Here is a 22,460-nt window from a genome sequence, read left to right on the forward strand (position 1 = left end):
TATTTATTCGTATTCCAAACTTCATTATGTTAAGAACACTAACTTTGAGCGGAAAAACTTCAACTTTGCATTCACTTTATTCCCCTTCTATAGACTTATCAGATAATGAGTATTAATGTTGTCTAATTGATTTCCAATCATATAATTCGATTCCAAACGTGGACAATGATAATAATCTCTTCCAAATCGGAGATGATACCATAGAAGTTCCGATTGGATCTTATGAACTACAAGTTAACTTTTTAAAAAAAGATCAGGAAGATAGATTAATAAATTTTAGAGGAGAAGAAATTACATTGCGAATTCACTTGCGTCCAAAACGAAAATGATAATTTATAATAAATATAAATCTGATAATTTAAACAACGTCATAAAACCACACAATAAATATAAAAAACTATTATTCAAACTGTCAAGCAGGAAAGACCACGCTTAACCAAGGAAAATAAAGCATTCGTAAAAGAAATCAATCTACAGGTGAATCAACATGTCTGAAATTTTAAATATAACTGAAAAACCATTTTCCGATGAGGATATTATAAAAGGAGACTATCGCAGCTATGTTCCTTACATACAATCCTTTAAAAACAATGATGAAATACGAATTACTATTCAAAACCAAGACTTATATATTTTACCATCGGAAAGTTATATTTATATTGAAGGAAGCTTAAAAAATTCAAGTGGAATAGATGTCGCCCGTGCCAGATTGAGAAACAATTGTGTGGCATACATGTTTGATGAAATTCGATACGAAATTAATGGAATTGAAATTGATCGCACCCGATATCTTGGAACTACGACAAAAATAAAACAAATTATTTCACTAAATTCATTTGATAATAATATGATGACTAACGCTGGATGGAACATAGATGGTGATTTTACTCAAAATTCCTTTAACTTTTGTATTCCTCTTAACCGATTACTAGGGTTTGCTGAGGACTATAATAAAGTAATTTGTAATGCGAAACATGATTTAATACTATTGCGTAGTTCGAATGATAATAGCGTCTGTTACTCAATAGATGATAAAGAAGACATTCGCTTAACGATAACCAATATTGTGTGGAAAGTTCAACATATACAATTATCTGATTATAAAAAGCTTAGTTTTTTGAAAACAATTAAGGATGGGAAATCACTATCAATTGCATTCCGAAGTTGGGATTGTTATATTAACCCCACATTTACAGGTGGAACCAAACACAGCTGGAATGTAAAACTTTCAGCCAATAGAGAAAGACCCAGGTTTATTGCATTTACATTTGAGAAATATAATAAGTTTGTACACTGCAATCTAATTTATTTGAAATTCAATCAAAACCGCTATGCTATACTATATGATATGTATGCAAAGTTCCAACAAAGTTTTTATATGAAAGAACCTCTGTTATCATTCAGTGAATTTAAGGAGAATCCCATAGCTGTTGTAGATATAAGCAATCAAAACGAAGCAACCAAAAGTGGCCCCATTGATTTGAAAATACAATTAGAAACCAGTACTGTAATCCCAGCAAATACTGTCGCATATTGTCTTATTATACACGATCGTTTAAAGAATATATACCCCTAAGTGGAACTGTTAGAAAAATTTTATAAAACATATTAGAATGCATTATACTTACCAAATCATTTTGATTTTTTAAATAATAAAACATAAATATTTCAAATAAATGTTTATTTATTTTTATTTATATATTATATTTTCCTAGGTTTGTTACACTATATACATTTAGTCTTATTCTATGTAATTTCATTACCTTCCTGTTCTAACGTATCTATATCTTCTAATAATCTATCCAATTCATAATCTGGATTATTACCTTCTAAAATATAATGATGCCAAGCAAGAGTATTTATTCCATCATTTTGAATATATCTTTTATCATCAGTACTACTTAAAATTACTTTATTTAATTTTGTAGTACATATTTGATGTAATTTTGACTTAAATGTATACATATTATCATAAAAATTAATTTTGTTAAATAAACAATCTTTATATTTATTAATATTATACGTATTTATAATACACGACTTCACTCCTTTCGCTTTTTTGGTTTCATCACCATCTTGTATAGAGTAGGAATACATCTTTGACCGCAAACCCACAAATTCTTTCATTATTTGTCCACAATTTTCATCTTTCATAAATCCCATAACTTTCTTATTTACTGAGGGAAATTTATAAGGGTTATCTGCAGGATAATCGGAAGTGTCAAAATATTTTTCTAAATATGGTCTTCATAAACATCTTCCGTTTCTAAAGAATATATGAAAGAGTCGATATCCATATAATTTAGTTTGAAATTATTTGGAAAAATTTCCTTCATTATGCTATAATGGAAATTATACATTTTCCATTTAGAAATTTCTAACATACAAAAACCTAAATATATAGGTTTATTGTAAACCACTTTTACCCGTTTCAGTTGTATGGCAACCATATCTTCAGAGAATATCGAAATGCTATGAAAATTAGGCTTAGATATCCAATCCCTTGCCCCCAAATGGTTAGGATTCGTTCGTTCCCAATTGGTTACAATTCTGACATCCTTCCTTTTATCGACATTTTCCATGCTTTTTCCATATACCGCATTACTCATTAATTTAAAGACATTTTTTTCGAAACTATTTTTAGCTAGTTTTCTTAGGTCGGTATTAATATCAAAATATTTTTTCATCCATGGTGATTGGTTATATTTTATAATACGATGGACATTCTTTAAAATCAATCCATTTTCCAAACATTGAATTAAATTTCTATAGTCGATTACATATTCAGTTTTTGGAGCAAAATCAGTAATAAGTTTTTTACATTTAGACTGACCTACCTTTTTGTTTTCAGCACAAAAAGGTAGGTCATTATGTTCATCGTGTTTATGGTATAGACATACGAGGTCTACTTCAAATGTATATCCAACTTTACCATCAAAATCTACTTTTTTTTATTATTTCAGGATTAGATAGGAATTCGAATTCTTCACCTTCAACCCAAATAAAACCACCACATGGTAGAGATTGTGACATTGCACAACCATACAAATTATTAAAGTCTAAATACATTATATATGAAGAAGGTTTTAACACATCGTAATCCCTTAAATATTTATTATTAGATTTACAATATCTGGTAACGCATTGTACTATCACACCGCGTATTCCTTTTTTATAGAAATTGTACATATCTACATCTGTTAAAAGCTGTAATGCTATATTCGAACTTTTTAGCATTGCGTCCCACGCCAAGCCTGGAGTTGTATAATAGTGACTGGCGTCAAGTTTATACACTCTTTTGCATAAACTTCTAAATTGTTGGAAAACATCTGTTAGCAGTAAAACGTCAACTTTTAAATATAATTCCAGATACTCTTTCATTGTTTCACATTTAAAGGTGTTCCAAACATTTAGAGCGTGATTATAATTTTCCAAGCTACATTCTTTATTATTTAGAGTACTATAGAAAGTATCTCTTGGTGGTAACTGTTTTTCATTTAAAACTTCAAATGAATTTAAATATTCATACGGAAAAACACCTTTCCTTTTGAGGAGTTTGAAATGCTCTTGACATTCAAAATGATATTTTATGGAATGTAGCTGGTCATCATCAAGATTATTTGCCAATGAGTCTAAATTTGCTGGCATAAATCTGAGTGTATCTAAGAAGCGTAGTTCTATTGTATTACCATTTTTCATTTTAGAGAAATGGGATAATGAAATGTAAACTTCTTTATTAAGAGGGAGCACCTTTATCTTGCTAGATAACTGTCCTAGTTCCTTAATAAACAAATGCGAATCATAAGAGGAATAATTGTGGATATAAATTGGTATGAATTTTGGTACTTGATATTTAAGATTACACAAATTGTGTGCAGGACCCCTATATTTTCCTGAAAGATGGCAATGATCGCGAACTTTATCATTGTTTAGACGTCTATTACAAATATAACAATATTTGGCATTTCGGAAAGCATCTTTTTCTTCTATAGTTAAATTTTCCATTTTTCTTATTTACTTTCTTATTTACTGAGGGAAATTTATAAGGGTTATCTGCAGGATAATCGGAAGTGTCAAAATATTTTTCTAAATATGGTCTTCATAAACATCTTCCGTTTCTAAAGAATATATGAAAGAGTCGATATCCATATAATTTAGTTTGAAATTATTTGGAAAAATTTCCTTCATTATGCTATAATGGAAATTATACATTTTCCATTTAGAAATTTCTAACATACAAAAACCTAAATATATAGGTTTATTGTAAACCACTTTTACCCGTTTCAGTTGTATGGCAACCATATCTTCAGAAAATATCGAAATGCTATGAAAATTAGGCTTAGATATCCAATCCCTTGCCCCCAAATGGTTAGGATTCGTTCGTTCCCAATTGGTTACAATTCTGACATCCTTCCTTTTATCGACATTTTCCATGCTTTTTCCATATACCGCATTACTCATTAATTTAAAGACATTTTTTTCGAAACTATTTTTAGCTAGTTTTCTTAGGTCGGTATTAATATCAAAATATTTTTTCATCCATGGTGATTGGTTATATTTTATAATACGATGGACATTCTTTAAAATCAATCCATTTTCCAAACATTGAATTAAATTTCTATAGTCGATTACATATTCAGTTTTTGGAGCAAAATCAGTAATAAGTTTTTTACATTTAGACTGACCTACCTTTTTGTTTTCAGCACAAAAAGGTAGGTCATTATGTTCATCGTGTTTATGGTATAGACATACGAGGTCTACTTCAAATGTATATCCAACTTTACCATCAAAATCTACTTTTTTTTATTATTTCAGGATTAGATAGGAATTCGAATTCTTCACCTTCAACCCAAATAAAACCACCACATGGTAGAGATTGTGACATTGCACAACCATACAAATTATTAAAGTCTAAATACATTATATATGAAGAAGGTTTTAACACATCGTAATCCCTTAAATATTTATTATTAGATTTACAATATCTGGTAACGCATTGTACTATCACACCGCGTATTCCTTTTTTATAGAAATTGTACATATCTACATCTGTTAAAAGCTGTAATGCTATATTCGAACTTTTTAGCATTGCGTCCCACGCCAAGCCTGGAGTTGTATAATAGTGACTGGCGTCAAGTTTATACACTCTTTTGCATAAACTTCTAAATTGTTGGAAAACATCTGTTAGCAGTAAAACGTCAACTTTTAAATATAATTCCAGATACTCTTTCATTGTTTCACATTTAAAGGTGTTCCAAACATTTAGAGCGTGATTATAATTTTCCAAGCTACATTCTTTATTATTTAGAGTACTATAGAAAGTATCTCTTGGTGGTAACTGTTTTTCATTTAAAACTTCAAATGAATTTAAATATTCATACGGAAAAACACCTTTCCTTTTGAGGAGTTTGAAATGCTCTTGACATTCAAAATGATATTTTATGGAATGTAGCTGGTCATCATCAAGATTATTTGCCAATGAGTCTAAATTTGCTGGCATAAATCTGAGTGTATCTAAGAAGCGTAGTTCTATTGTATTACCATTTTTCATTTTAGAGAAATGGGATAATGAAATGTAAACTTCTTTATTAAGAGGGAGCACCTTTATCTTGCTAGATAACTGTCCTAGTTCCTTAATAAACAAATGCGAATCATAAGAGGAATAATTGTGGATATAAATTGGTATGAATTTTGGTACTTGATATTTAAGATTACACAAATTGTGTGCAGGACCCCTATATTTTCCTGAAAGATGGCAATGATCGCGAACTTTATCATTGTTTAGACGTCTATTACAAATATAACAATATTTGGCATTTCGGAAAGCATCTTTTTCTTCTATAGTTAAATTTTCCATTTTTCTCTTACTTTTTAGATGTGTATTGTGTATATTTTCTACATCTTGAACTAGTAATTCTACAAATTTTTTGGGAGCATCTTCCCCTACATATGATTTTAGAATATTTAAATTACTATCGTAAGAACACACAATGTTATATGAAAATGCACATGGTATATGCTTTTGAACATTGCTGCTTTTTGAATTCAAGTCTACATCCATACCTTGTAAAATACATTCAAAATCTGCATATATGGCAAATGGTACATCCATTTGCCGTTCGTGATGGGTAAACTCTAACACAGCTTTATCCTCCATAGGCATAATAGTTACAACTCCTCCGCACTCTGATTTATGTTTTTTAAGGTGTTCAGGCTTGATGTATATGGTAGACATGAGTTGCAAAAAAATCTCTTATTTTTTGATTTCGTAGTTTGATTTTTCAAAAGTCTGTAAGAAAGTAATTTAAGGATGGTATTTAAAAGTGAAAATATAAAAATAATTGAAATTTAAAGATGGTATTTAAAAAGTGTAAATTATAAAAATAATTGAAATTTAATTTTTTAGTTTTGTTTAATAACTTACCTGGAAATTTCTTTAATCAAAATGTAATGGAAACCTTCGATTCCTTCCAGTAATATTAGATTTATGTGTTGTTGTTTTTCGTTTTTAGTTAAATAATATGGTCCCACTACCTCATTGATGTCTTCATCGAATCCAAATACATTCACGCTCACATCATTTTGCTCTTCAAACAGTTTTATATCCCGCAGTTGTGTTGGGAAACTCATATTTTTAAAGCTGACATTAACACCAGTTTGGAGTGTTATTATATCATGGCTTATGTCATTAATTTTATAGGTTCCACATCTTTCAGGATGCATATGATTTTTAACCGAAATATCCATAGCTGATATAATTGCCCATTTAAAACAATATTCATCGTTGTTTTCCACATTTAAACATGCCAGCTTCCTTTGGAGGACTTCTGGGGTACTTATCCACCGAGATCCTTTTACTAGAGCAAACTCATTTTCGCTCTGTGTACCATTAAACTGAATTCACTTCATCGTCACCACCAAGTTTAATATATTCACCAATTATAGTGATACTGAATTTTATAATAACATGTTTTTTTATAAGCAAATTCATAATTATGTTTTTTATCTCCACAAAGAAGTGTTCAAACATTAAGTCATCTTTTTTGTTTGGTATTCCATATGTAATAATGCGGTCTTTAAAAGCACGCTCTATTATATTATAAACATCATTTTCGTCATTATTTTCGAGGCTATTTTCATTTTCTTCTCCTTCATTTGGATTATTTAATTCTAAAACGGGTTCAGAATTTAATTCCATGGATATAGGAGAATATAACTCCAGACCTCTACCTTCAATAATGTTGTTAACATCATCAGAAATTTGTTGACTGCATAGTTCCATATTTTCTTTACCAGAACTTTGTTGGCTGCATATATCCATGTCAATAGGAGCATTATAAATTTGTTCTTCTTGGATGTAATCATTTCTATTTTCATATTGTGGTACTCCATACTCAAATTCGTTGGAATTTACAAACATTTGTTGTTGAGGATAGTGAGACCATTGTTGTTGGGGCTGCATGGGCATATGGAAATACTGTGGATAGGTGGGATATTGTGGGTATATATATATTGTGGATAGTTTAGTGGTGCATACCACATATTGTGATTAATTAGTTCGTAAGAACCGGGATATATCGCTTGTTGATGTATATATTGTGGCATCATAAACGCAGGATCAATATAATTTATTCTCTCTCCATCTTGGCCAAATGCAGCTTGCTCTTGTTGTTGAGCAATGAAATTATTTATTTGACGAGGATCCATTTTTATAAAATTTGTTTTCTTCTTTTTATTAAATTACTTGTAATATAACTTTAATTTCTTTTTATAATTCTAAACACAGTAAATATGTATATATTTTTTTTTTTGCTTGGTGCTTGTTTTTTATTATTTTGTTACGTTCTAATTTGCACTTTAAAAGTTTAATATAACTTTAATTTCTTCTTTTTTAGTTTTAAACACAGTAAATATGTATATATTTATATTTTTATTGCTTTGTGTGTGTTTTTATTATTTTGGTAAGTTTTAATTTGCACATATATAATTTCAAAAATAATGAATAAATTCACTTCAATTTAATATTTAGACACAGTTTGAATACGATTTTGTAAACGAACAATCTTTGGTAGACTCGAGAGAGGACTAAAAAAAGATTTTGTAAAAAAATGTTTAAATGCTGATTTCCACACAAGAAAGTGCAGTGTCCACGGAGTGTCTTGCAGTTTAGACCACACAAGATGGTTTCGACTATATGGCATAAAAATAAACATATACTTGAAAGTGTAAGATTTTACAATCTCGGTTTACACGCATGCATCAAAATATTTATATAGTTTCCCTTGTTCATTGATCTTGATAAAAGAGTTTCAATCGATAAATACTACTTTTACATTCAATTTTCCAAATTTAACGCATCCACATATGTTAAAATGCACATTTTCCCATAATTGTTAACCTTCATAGAAGAGTTCTGACTAAATTACAGGCGCACATATTTTTAAGGCAGCATACATTTCCAAAGACCAAGAAATTAATCCATTACACAGGCGCATATTCGTTTATACCCTCATAAAAAAATGCTTAAATGCTGTACAATCTCGGTTTACACGCATGCATCAAAATATTTATAAAAAGCAGCAATTTTCGTTGACCTTGACATATTTTTAAGGCAGCATAGACACATACATTTCCAAAGACCAACAAATTAATCCATTACACAGGCGCATACTCGTTTATACCCTCATCACTTAACACCTAGCGTTTCCAAGGCATATACATATATTATCCTATAGACAACAGATGCACACATATTTTTTAATATAGCATAGAAACATATATTTAGAAATACGGATTCACGTGCACAGGCGCATAGTCATACCGACCCACCATATTAAATGTAAACCCACACCCTCTTTAGGACACTTGTTCACACATAATTAAACACTCCATTAACAAATTAATGCTCTTTGTAATATGATATTTTTAATGGGGCGGTAGCCCTTCTCTTATACTACTCTTGTCTATCGTTTTCAGTGAAACAACACAGCGACTATACCCTGGATGGGGGTAGTACGTAAAATCGAGTCAGACTGGGACTTATTTATCACGATTTGGTTCCGATAAACGTTCAGGGGTGCTTCGACGTGTGGTATCAGCTCTGTTGCATCTTCCAGGGCACTATGTGCTGTATTTTCACTAGCAGTCAAGGTGGCAGAGTCCTCGTCTTCTACTCTTCTGTCGCTAGTTATCATGGTACCTTCACTAGCTGTTACGGTGGCAGAATGTCCGCTTTGTGCCTCACTTGCAGTGGTCGTTCTCGAATATACTCTCCCTTCACTGGCAGTATCAGTAGACGACTCGTCCACAATCTGAGCACAAAGGCCAATGGGTTCAGTACTCGAGGACCGATCAGAGTCTATTGATTCGGCTGAGTCTGTCCTTAGACGTGACAAGGCGTCTGCTACTATATTGGATCTTTCTGGTTTATAAAATAGTTCGAAATTGTATTCCTCTATCCTGGAGAAGTTCTTTAATTTGTCGATCAACTTCTTCACGCATACATTGCGGGTAGGGGTAGCTCTTTGTGTAAATTGGTTCGTCGGTGGAACATCGTATTTCTGCCCTAATGGAGGTTTTCACGGCCTGTTCATTGTCTACCGGTCCAAAGATATCTTTAAATTCACGCAACAAATTAGTTAGATCGTTTTCTACCTCCGCCGGGAGTTCGTTAAAACCGTTGACTCTTTTAATTTCAAGTGGAATGCAAATTCCGGGACTTATTGTTAATGAATTGTTTTCATGATTTATTACTGCTTTAAGCTCGCGCAGGGTGTCATCGCCAATTATACCGTTAAAAGAAGAAAACCCAGGCAATACATAAAAGGTAAGAGTAATGTCATTTCCAAAAGGAGCAAAGAATTTTCCGCTTATTTTTTCCTTGATCTTAATTTTACCTGAAGCTGTGCGAACAAAAAATGGTTTGTCTATTTTTTCAGTGTGGTGACACAAAGTTAGTTCAACGAAATTCTTCGTTGCCCTGTGTCTATAAGGAATTTAAGCGTTGAATTGTCTCGTAATTTATATTTTATGTAAGGTATGCCGGATGGGCCTGAGTCATAAAATTTATTTGCTCTCCTATATGTCCTGTGTCATCATTCCCGTCTGAAACTTGTTCCATGTGGAACAGTTTCTGTTGCTATGCATGACCTTGATTCTATCCTGACCGCGTTTGTTCCGAAAAGGTCCTCCTCTTCCTGTTCGACGAATAGCTACTGTTGTTACCGTGTCGTCGGAGCTGGGTACTGGGATCGACTTCCATTGGTTCAGGTCTATTAGAACGATTGTGGTGTGTAGATTGTCGATTCAGGAATGGATTTTAATTGGGCCTAAATTGACCACTTGAGTTGAAATTCTTTGAAAGACGTCCATATTGAGGTCTAATTGGAGGGCTTTGCGGAAAACCTACTGGTACGGAGATCTTATTCGTAAAATTCGTTGGATGCAATGACATTTTGTTTCTGTAATCGCTATTTCTCAACTCTATACATTGCGAATACGCCTCCGGTAGTGTCTTAGGTCTCATGAGCATCAACATCTTAGGTCTCACGAGCATCAACATGTCCCCATTAAGACCCCTAATAAAGACCTCGAGGACCCTGTTCCTGTAGGTCTCGATTAAGACATTAATTGTCTCCTCGGAGTAGCTTTCAGTTTTTAGTTTATTAATTATGAGAGAAAATTGATGATTAACTTTGGCGTAGAATTCATCCACGCTCATGGTTTTCTGAGTTAATTGGGTCAATTGGTGTTCCAAGGTCCGAACGTCGAGTTTGTCCGCATAGTGAAGTCAAAGGCAATTTTTTATTGATGACCAGCTATTGTCAAAAATATAATAAGAAGTGAGAGCTGCATCTGCACTTCCTCTACATTTCCTGCGAATAGCCTGAAGAATGGCTCTGTATATTGGTTTATGTCGTACTATTTCATAATCTTTTAAAATAGTCTCAACACTATGAACCCAGGATACATATTGCGTGGGATCACCTTCGAAGGTCTGAAGGTCCTTAACACAATCGGGTAGTTTTCCAATTTCGTTTAGTTGCTCTTCCGTTGTCGGGGCAACCAGTGGTTGCTAAAATTTTTATAAAAGTTTTTAAATAAAATTACTCCTGGTTTTATTTCTGTTGTTTTAAACTTTATAAATGTGCAACTACATATTTGTTTGTATAACACTTTTAATACAATTATCGTTAACAGTTTTCAAATTTTTATACATATTAGTGGTATTGGGATAAAATACGTTTTTTTATTACTATCTATGATTATCCGATTTGTTTCAAGGTATAAAGACTTGTTTTCTCTATTAGGGATTGGTTCAAGGATTATTTGGGAAAAGGATGAATTGGTAAATATGGGAATGGGTAGGATAATGATTATTTGGTCTTTGTTGAAGGAATCGGCAACTTTTGTTTTTGAATAAGTTTCGAAATTATCCACGATTTCTATTTCTTTCTCGTCTAATAAGTCAGTTGGTATCACTCCTAGTTTACTCGTAAAAATTACCCTACCTATGTCGTCTATGTGGTTTTTTAGTAAATTTATGTCACTGTCTATCTGATAAACATGTCTAAGGAATACAACTTCGTCTTCTAATGTAGACATTCTATTCTGTATTTCATAGCGAAATTTATTAATATACTTGCTAACGATATATTGTTGTCTATTTATATATTTTGCACTTGAGAGGAAAGTGTTTCGCTTATTCGTGCAAGAACGTTTATTTGTCCGGAATCATTCCTGATGTCCGTTGTGAAATTTATTATTGCCGATTTAATTTCTCTTTCGTCGTCATTATCCATATTTCCTGTAATACATTTTATACCTTTGCCTAAACCGTTTATGAGTCCTCGTTTAGTTCTGAAATGTGGAGCTAGGTTATCTAATTTTGATTGGAGTAATTTAAAGTTCTTTTTGTTTGAGTCGAGTAGTGGTAGTAAATCTGATAATGGGTTGTCTAGTGATTGAATATTTTTATATATAGTTTCTATCGTTTGATAATATTTGTTAGGTTGATAAAGTGAAATATTCTGCTGTAGTGGTCGATCATCTGTATATCTTTTTCTTTAATAGAGCAAACTCATTTTCGCTCTGTGTACCATTAAACTGAATTCACATTCATCGTCACCACCAAGTTTAATATATTCACCAATTATAGTGATACTGAATTTTATAATAACATGTTTTTTTATAAGCAAATTCATAATTATGTTTTTTATCTCCACAAAGAAGTGTTCAAACATTAAGTCATCTTTTTTGTTTGGTATTCCATATGTAATAATGCGGTCTTTAAAAGCACGCTCTATTATATTATAAACATCATTTTCGTCATTATTTTCGAGGCTATTTTCATTTTCTTCTCCTTCATTTGGATTATTTAATTCTAAAACGGGTTCAGAATTTAATTCCATGGATATAGGAGAATATAACTCCAGACCTCTACCTTCAATAATGTTGTTAACATCATCAGAAATTTGTTGACTGCATAGTTCCATATTTTCTTTACCAGAACTTTGTTGGCTGCATATATCCATGTCAATAGGAGCATTATAAATTTGTTCTTCTTGGATGTAATCATTTCTATTTTCATATTGTGGTACTCCATACTCAAATTCGTTGGAATTTACAAACATTTGTTGTTGAGGATAGTGAGACCATTGTTGTTGGGGCTGCATGGGCATATGGAAATACTGTGGATAGGTGGGATATTGTGGGTATGTATATATTGTGGATATTTTAGTGGTGCATACCACATATTGTGATTAATTAGTTCGTAAGAACCGGGATATATCGCTTGTTGATGTATATATTGTGGCATCATAAACGCAGGATCAATATAATTTATTCTCTCTCCATCTTGGCCAAATGCAGCTTGCTCTTGTTGTTGAGCAATGAAATTATTTATTTGACGAGGATCCATTTTTATAAAATTTGTTTTCTTCTTTTTATTAAATTACTTGTAATATAACTTTAATTTCTTTTTATAATTCTAAACACAGTAAATATGTATATATTTTTTTTTTTTGCTTGGTGCTTGTTTTTTATTATTTTGTTACGTTCTAATTTGCACTTTAAAAGTTTAATATAACTTTAATTTCTTCTTTTTTAGTTTTAAACACAGTAAATATGTATATATTTATATTTTTATTGCTTTGTGTGTGTTTTTATTATTTTGGTAAGTTTTAATTTGCACATATATAATTTCAAAAATAATGAATAAATTCACTTCAATTTAATATTTAGACACAGTTTGAATACGATTTTGTAAACGAACAATCTTTGGTAGACTCGAGAGAGGACTAAAAAAAGATTTTGTAAAAAAATGTTTAAATGCTGATTTCCACACAAGAAAGTGCAGTGTCCACGGAGTGTCTTGCAGTTTAGACCACACAAGATGGTTTCGACTATATGGCATAAAAATAAACAAATACTTGAAAGTGTAAGATTTTACAATCTCGGTTTACACGCATGCATCAAAATATTTATATAGTTTCCCTTGTTCATTGATCTTGATAAAAGAGTTTCAATCGATAAATACTACTTTTACATTCAATTTTCCAAATTTAACGCATCCACATATGTTAAAATGCACATTTTCCCATAATTGTTAACCTTCATAGAAGAGTTCTGACTAAATTACAGGCGCACATATTTTTAAGGCGGCATACATTTCCAAAGACCAAGAAATTAATCCATTACACAGGCGCATATTCGTTTATACCCTCATAAAAAAATGCTTAAATGCTGTACAATCTCGGTTTACACGCATGCATCAAAATATTTATAAAAAGCAGCAATTTTCGTTGACCTTGACATATTTTTAAGGCAGCATAGACACATACATTTCCAAAGACCAACAAATTAATCCATTACACAGGCGCATACTCGTTTATACCCTCATCACTTAACACCTAGCGTTTCCAAGGCATATACATATATTATCCTATAGACAACAGATGCACACATATTTTTTAATATAGCATAGAAACATATATTTAGAAATACGGATTCACGTGCACAGGCGCATAGTCATACCGACCCACCATATTAAATGTAAACCCACACCCTCTTTAGGACACTTGTTCACACATAATTAAACACTCCATTAACAAATTAATGCTCTTTGTAATATGATATTTTTAATGGGGCGGTAGCCCTTCTCTTATACTACTCTTTTCTATCGTTTTCAGTGAAACAACACAGCGACTATACCCTGGATGGGGGTAGTACGTAAAATCGAGTCAGACTGGGACTTATTTATCACGATTTGGTTCCGATAAACGTTCAGGGGTGCTTCGACGTGTGGTATCAGCTCTGTTGCATCTTCCAGGGCACTATGTGCTGTATTTTCACTAGCAGTCAAGGTGGCAGAGTCCTCGTCTTCTACTCTTCTGTCGCTAGTTATCATGGTACCTTCACTAGCTGTTACGGTGGCAGAATGTCCGCTTTGTGCCTCACTTGCAGTGGTCGTTCTCGAATATACTCTCCCTTCACTGGCAGTATCAGTAGACGACTCGTCCACAATCTGAGCACAAAGGCCAATGGGTTCAGTACTCGAGGACCGATCAGAGTCTATTGATTCGGCTGAGTCTGTCCTTAGACGTGACAAGGCGTCTGCTACTATATTGGATCTTTCTGGTTTATAAAATAGTTCGAAATTGTATTCCTCTATCCTGGAGAAGTTCTTTAATTTGTCGATCAACTTCTTCACGCATACATTGCGGGTAGGGGTAGCTCTTTGTGTAAATTGGTTCGTCGGTGGAACATCGTATTTCTGCCCTAATGGAGGTTTTCACGGCCTGTTCATTGTCTACCGGTCCAAAGATATCTTTAAATTCACGCAAAAAATTAGTTAGATCGTTTTCTACCTCCGCCGGGAGTTCGTTAAAACCGTTGACTCTTTTAATTTCAAGTGGAATGCAAATTCCGGGACTTATTGTTAATGAATTGTTTTCATGATTTATTACTGCTTTAAGCTCGCGCAGGGTGTCATCGCCAATTATACCGTTAAAAGAAGAAAACCCAGGCAATACATAAAAGGTAAGAGTAATGTCATTTCCAAAAGGAGCAAAGAATTTTCCGCTTATTTTTTCCTTGATCTTAATTTTACCTGAAGCTGTGCGAACAAAAAATGGTTTGTCTATTTTTTCAGTGTGGTGACACAAAGTTAGTTCAACGAAATTCTTCGTTGCCCTGTGTCTATAAGGAATTTAAGCGTTGAATTGTCTCGTAATTTATATTTTATGTAAGGTATGCCGGATGGGCCTGAGTCATAAAATTTATTTGCTCTCCTATATGTCCTGTGTCATCATTCCCGTCTGAAACTTGTTCCATGTGGAACAGTTTCTGTTGCTATGCATGACCTTGATTCTATCCTGACCGCGTTTGTCCCGAAGAGGTCCTCCTCTTCCTGTTCGACGAATAGCTACTGTTGTTACCGTGTCGTCGGAGCTGGGTACTGGGATCGACTTCCATTGGTTCAGGTCTATTAGAAAGATTGTGGTGTGTAGATTGTCGATTCAGGAATGGATTTTAATTGGGCCTAAATTGACCACTTGAGTTAAAATTCTTTGAAAGACGTCCATATTGAGGTCTAATTGGAGGGCTTTGCGGAAAACCTACTGGTACGGAGATCTTATTCGTAAAATTCGTTGGATGCAATGACATTTTGTTTCTGTAATCGCTATTTCTCAACTCTATACATTGCGAATACGCCTCCGGTAGTGTCTTAGGTCTCATGAGCATCAACATCTTAGGTCTCACGAGCATCAACATGTCCCCATTAAGACCCCTAATAAAGACCTCGAGGACCCTGTTCCTGTAGGTCTCGATTAAGACATTAATTGTCTCCTCGGAGTAGCTTTCAGTTTTTAGTTTATTAATTATGAGAGAAAATTGATGATTAACTTTGGCGTAGAATTCATCCACGCTCATGGTTTTCTGAGTTAATTGGGTCAATTGGTGTTCCAAGGTCCGAACGTCGAGTTTGTCCGCATAGTGAAGTCAAAGGCAATTTTTTATTGATGACCAGCTATTGTCAAAAATATAATAAGAAGTGAGAGCTGCATCTGCACTTCCTCTACATTTCCTGCGAATAGCCTGAAGAATGGCTCTGTATATTGGTTTATGTCGTACTATTTCATAATCTTTTAAAATAGTCTCAACACTATGAACCCAGGATACATATTGCGTGGGATCACCTTCGAAGGTGGGATCACCTTCGAAGGTCTGAAGGTCCTTAACACAATCGGGTAGTTTTCCAATTTCGTTTAGTTGCTCTTCCGTTGTCGGGGCAACCAGTGGTTGCTAAAATTTTTATAAAAGTTTTTAAATAAAATTACTCCTGGTTTTATTTCTGTTGTTTTAAACTTTATAAATGTGCAACTACATATTTGTTTGTATAACACTTTTAATACAATTATCGTTAACAGTTTTCAAATTTTTATACATATTAGTGGTATTGGGATAAAATACGTTTTTTTATTACTATCTATGATTATCCGATTTGTTTCAAGGTATAAAGACTTGTTTTCTCTATTAGGGATTGGTTCAAGGATTATTTGGGAAAAGGATGAATTGGTAAATATGGGAATGGGTAGGATAATGATTATTTGGTCTTTGTTGAAGGAATCGGCAACTTTTGTTTTTGAATAAGTTTCGAAATTATCCACGATTTCTATTTCTTTCTCGTCTAATAAGTCAGTTGGTATCACTCCTAGTTTACTCGTAAAAATTACCCTACCTATGTCGTCTATGTGGTTTTTTAGTAAATTTATGTCACTGTCTATCTGATAAACATGTCTAAGGAATACAACTTCGTCTTCTAATGTAGACATTCTATTCTGTATTTCATAGCGAAATTTATTAATATACTTGCTAACGATATATTGTTGTCTATTTATATATTTTGCACTTGAGAGGAAAGTGTTTCGCTTATTCGTGCAAGAACGTTTATTTGTCCGGAATCATTCCTGATGTCCGTTGTGAAATTTATTATTGCCGATTTAATTTCTCTTTCGTCGTCATTATCCATATTTCCTGTAATACATTTTATACCTTTGCCTAAACCGTTTATGAGTCCTCGTTTAGTTCTGAAATGTGGAGCTAGGTTATCTAATTTTGATTGGAGTAATTTAAAGTTCTTTTTGTTTGAGTCGAGTAGTGGTAGTAAATCTGATAATGGGTTGTCTAGTGATTGAATATTTTTATATATAGTTTCTATCGTTTGATAATATTTGTTAGGTTGATAAAGTGAAATATTCTGCTGTAGTGGTCGATCATCTGTATATCTTTTTCTTTAATAGGAATGTATCCTTCGTTTTCGGTGAGGTCTTGTATTTCCATGATTTGGAGGTGAGCAACATGTAGATTTAGGAGAGTAAATATTATCGTTGATGGAGTTTCATCTGTAAAAGAAAAGTAAATATTTTGTTCTGAGTTATATTAAGTTGGATATTTACAATCCTTTTCCTTTTTATAAGCGAGTTAAAATTTCGTTTTGTATTAGGATGTTTTTTGTGTCGAAGGGTTACAATTCATTCTTCTTTTTATGTGCGATTTATAATGTTTGTAATTTCCATCTGTTATTACATGATAATCGTCTAATTTTGAAACGTTCAATTGTCTGAGTTTTGAGTGGTTTTTACCGCCTCTTTCGTCTTTTATATAGACTTGACCGGTTTGTATTTCAACATTTTCTCTATTTCTATTAAGTTTTTCTATGATTTTTTCTCTTACTTTGATTATTTTTTCTCTTATTGAGGGGTATTCGTCTTGACTTATTTTGCCGTTTTTAAAATCAATTGGTTTTTTACCTGTAGTAGAATGGATTGTGTTATTATAATATATCATTATTCTATCAAGTTTTTCTTCAACAGACTCTGTGTCCTTATTTGGATCATGTTTTAATATTCGTATATGCTCGTTCATTGTGTTGTGAAGTCTTTCGATATCGGAGTTGGAAGTGTGATTATTATTTGACGTGTAATGGGTATCAATACCTTGTTCTCTTAGGAATGTCAAGAGTGGTAACGCTTTGAAGCCAAGTTCGTTATCGACTATAAGTTTCTTGATACTACCTATTGTAGAAATGTATTGTGTGAGTGCTATTTTGAACTCAATCCAAGATCTGTTTCTAATTTTAATAGCTTGGGCATGTTTGGAAAACTTGTCAATAAAAGTTAAAAATAAAGTTTTATTGATAGAATAGAATACATAAGCGTGAATAATTTCTCCTGGGGCTTCGGGAGTCTCTGTTATTTTGAACTGCTGTTTAATCGGATTTCTATCGTATTTTTCCTTGTTGCATATGTCGCAATTGTTGATGAATTGGTTAATGCGTAACTTCAAGTTTGGGTGATATATATTTGTTTTCAATTGAGAGAAATTTTCATTTATTCCTCCGTGGTTATTTTTAGAATGCTCCCTTTCTATTCTTTCGAAAAGTTCATTTTCATCAGTGATATCTTGTAGGACTGTCTTACATCTTGTAATTTTGAAGTTTTCATTGTCTCCGAAGTACTTGTTTATAACTTCACGTAGTTGCTCGAAAACGTTTTCATCGTTGATATAAATTGCATTAACTTGTTCTGGGTTAAAATGATTTTTAACCAAAGTCTTTAAAGTATCTTCATCAAAATGTTTTGCCGATATTATTTTCCTGTAGTTTTTGAATATTTGTTCAGTTTTTATTTTGAGTGATCCAGATGTAGTTTTATTTAATACAATTTGTCTGCGATAAAAATTTAAAGGTGTATTTGTTTCTGAAATAACTTGATTTTCTGGTATATCTAGGTTCTCGCTGATTAATATGTTTGCTCTTGAGAGTGCATCAGCATTACCGTTTAAAACTACTCTTTTATACTTTATTTCATAATCGTATTCCTGTAATCTTAGCCTCCATCTTACTAATTTTGAGTTAGGTTCTTTAATTGAAAATAACCATGTCAGGGGTCTATGATCTGTTTCGGTCAAAAATCGTCTAGCGAATAAGTACGGTCTTAATTGTTGTGTGGCCCATACGATCGCTAATAATTCCTTTTCGATAGTACTATAATTTTGTTCATGGTCATTAAGTGTACAACTCGCATAGCAAATAGGATGTCCATCTTTTGATAGAACCGCTCCTAGTGCGAGGTTGCTGGCATCTGTTTGTAATGTAAATTTTTTATTGAAGTCGGGATACGCTAGTACTTGCGAGTTTACCAATAGTCTCTTTAAGGTTTCCAAACTTTCCTTATATTCCTGATCTTCAGGATAAATACGTGAATTCTTTTTTAAATATTTAGTCATCGGCCTTGCGATTTTTGAGTAATCTTTTATATAAAATAAAATCCAGTTAATTCTAGAAATTGTTTAATTTCTTTGGGAGTAGTAGGAAGTGGAAATTTTTGAACACATATTATTTTATCCGGATTAGGTTTAATACCGTTTTCGGTCACAATATGTCCCAGAAAATTGGTTTCTCTTTTCAAAAATTCGCTTTTGTCAAGCTGAATTTTCAAGTTGACTTCTTTTAGTCGTTGGAAAATTTTAGTTAGTGATTCTATATGTTCCTGTAAGGAAGTAGAGAATATAATGATATCATCTAGATATACTAGACATATCTTGTTGATGAAATCTCCTAATACGTTGTTCATTAATCTCTGAAAAGTAGCAGGCGCTGTCTTTAAGCCAAAGGGCATACGAAGGAACTCGTAATGACCGCCTTCTACACTAAATGCTGTTTTTGGAATGTCTTTTTCGTGAATTTCGATTTGGTGGAAACCTTTCGCTAAATCTAAAGTGGTAAAGTATTGACAACGTCCCAATTTTTCTAATATTTCATCTATGTTGGGAATGGGGTATTTATCGTCTATAGTCACCTCGTTCAATTTTCTGTAGTCAATAACGAGTCTCCATTTCTTTTTCCCATTCGCATCTAACTTTTTCGGTACTATCCAGACTGGTGCTGAATAAGGTGAATGACTATTTCTTATAATTTTTTTGTCTAGCATTTCTTTTATCTGTTTCTGAATTTCTTGCTTATGTGTGTAGGGATATCTATACGTTTTTGTAGAAATTTGAACATTATCGGTTGTTCTTATCTCATGTTTGATGGCATTAGTGAATGAGAGGTCACTTTCATCAGTGTAAAAATTACTGCTGTATTTTCTGATTATTGGTAGGAGTTTCCGTTTTTCTTCCTCATTTAGATGAGATATTCGAATTTGATCCATTATTGGTTTATTCGGAGTTTGGGTTTCCTCATCAATATCTTGGATATAGAAATTCTCTTCTGTAACTTCTGTTACTAGCGGAACGTATAAATTAAATGGTTTATTTAAATCTCCATTTCTTTTACTAGGGCGTTTATTTCATGGTTATCCGTAAAATAAACTCCTTCTATAATCTCGATGTCTCCATTACCTATAAACGTTTGAGGATTATACACTAATCCTTCTTTTTGGTTAACTGGCAAAGTGACTTCGTGTATACCAATTTTTTCAAAACAGTATTCCGCTTTTTCGTTCAAATAGTAACGATTAGCATATTATCGCTGAAGCTTATTGTAGCTTTAAGCTTCTGTAAAATATTATTTCCTATCAAACCGTCGTATTTATGGTGGAATTTACAAACTAAGAATTCTATCTTTTCATCTATGTTTTCACCTAACTCTTTGAATATTGGAACCGTAACTTTTTCTTTTACTTGTATATGGTGTAAAAGTGTTTTTATATTTATGGTTTCAAATGGTATTTGCCATTTTGGATGGCATAAACCCGGATTAATTATGGAGTTGGATGCTCCAGTATCGATAATGAATTTTAAGAAGCCTAATTTTGTTTTAATTGCTATATATGGATGTTTGCCGTTGAGACTCTCTGCTGAAAATTTTCTGCAGAATTTGCTTCCATTGGTTCTGGAGCAATTTGTGCTTGGTTATTATATCGATTTTGATAATAGTTTTTGTCTCTAGGAAATTGGTTGTATCCTTGTATCCTAAAGTTATTAGTGTTGTTACTATTTCTGGTGTTGTTATTGCTGTTTTGATGAGTGGTTGAGTAATAGTCATTTCGGTTGTGGTTATTGTAGTTATTATTCGAATTATTTCCATTATACCTTTTTTGTTGATCTTGATTGCGTTGGCGATTTGTTACATTATGTCGTTTATTTTGGAAATTAAAGATGCGCCCATCTTTACCCATTTTCTCGTACCCACTTTCAAATAATATATCCATTGCGGATTCTAAACTATCTGGATTTCTACAAGCTAGAACCGTTCGCATTGGTTCTGGCATTTTATTTTTGAATACGTGTAGAGCAGATCTCTGATTGTTGAGTGCTACTTCATTAGCAGCTTCTCCTGCTCCGAGGACCATTGCAGCCTTATTATTTAAACTTCTCAACCTATATTTAATGTCATTATAAAAATTTAACGTTGTTCTATTGAACGTTACTGATCTAAGATCATCGAAAAGTTCCTCGCATGTTTTCTTTTCACCAAAATTATTTTGTAGTACTGTTTTATTTCGTCCCAAGATTGGACCTGTGTATTTATTTCGATGATTTCCTGTGCTTTTCCTACCAACCTACTTTTTATTATGTCCGAAAATACAAGTTGTGAAAGTTCGTCATAAGTCCTAAGGATAGGGTGTATCCTGTCTATCAGTTTGATGAAATTGTTTAAGTAATTTTTGTTGCCATTATATATAGATATATTGTTGAGGTATTTAATCGGATCTAATAGAATATGATTTGGTTGAGCCATTTTCTTTATTTAATTTAATAATTTTCTTTAAAAAAAATATTTAAAATCTATGTACTATATAAAACAATATATGATAAATATATATTGTTCGATGGGGTTGGATCAGCCTTTTGGTGTTGAATTTGTTTCCTTGTGTTGGATCGGGCTCTTGGTATTTTAGGTTTTTTTTTACTTTATTTAGTCAGTCAAATTTTGGTTTTCACTTTGGTATTTGGTTGAGTTTTTTATTCTCTCACAATGTTCACAATTCAATTTTTTTTTGGTCTTAACAGAACTACTGTCTTTTGGTCGTTTTTCTTTCACAATGTTCACAATTCAATTTTTTTTATTTTTTTGTCTTAGCAGAATACTGTCTTTTTTTCACAATGTTCACAATTCAATTTTTTTTTTTAAATTTTTATTGTCTTAGGCGAACTGCTGCCTTTTTGGTCGTTTTTTTTTAAGCCACTTAGTTTTGTGTGTGAGTGTTTTTTTTTTTTTATAAACTGTATATATTTTGTAGGGGTTTTCACTGTCACTTTTATTGTGCTTTTTTTTTGGTATCGCGTCAAACAGTAATATGTAAAAAGGATTTATTAATTCTTTAATCGTAATCCTTTTCGCGATATCCCATCCTCGTCGCCAATTTTATTTTATGGGTTTGTACCCGAAATAAAAAAATATTATTATTTTTTTGTTTATTATTTTATCACTTTGGTTTTTACCAAATAAA

The 22,460-nt window shown here is 32.4% G+C and overlaps 1 protein-coding gene across 1 annotated transcript; it reads left to right on the forward strand.

Moving 5' to 3' along the window:
* The first annotated feature begins 487 nt into the window (after positions 1-487).
* On the forward strand, positions 488-1,576 carry LOC142235626 (uncharacterized). Its single transcript, XM_075306889.1, has one exon. The coding sequence runs from the start codon at positions 488-490 to the stop codon at positions 1,574-1,576; it is 1,089 nt and encodes a 362-aa protein (XP_075163004.1).
* The last annotated feature ends 20,884 nt before the right edge of the window (positions 1,577-22,460 follow it).

Source organism: Haematobia irritans, chromosome 4 (genome assembly GCF_050003625.1).
Source record: "Haematobia irritans isolate KBUSLIRL chromosome 4, ASM5000362v1, whole genome shotgun sequence".
Classification (NCBI taxonomy): Eukaryota; Metazoa; Arthropoda; class Insecta; order Diptera; family Muscidae; genus Haematobia; species Haematobia irritans.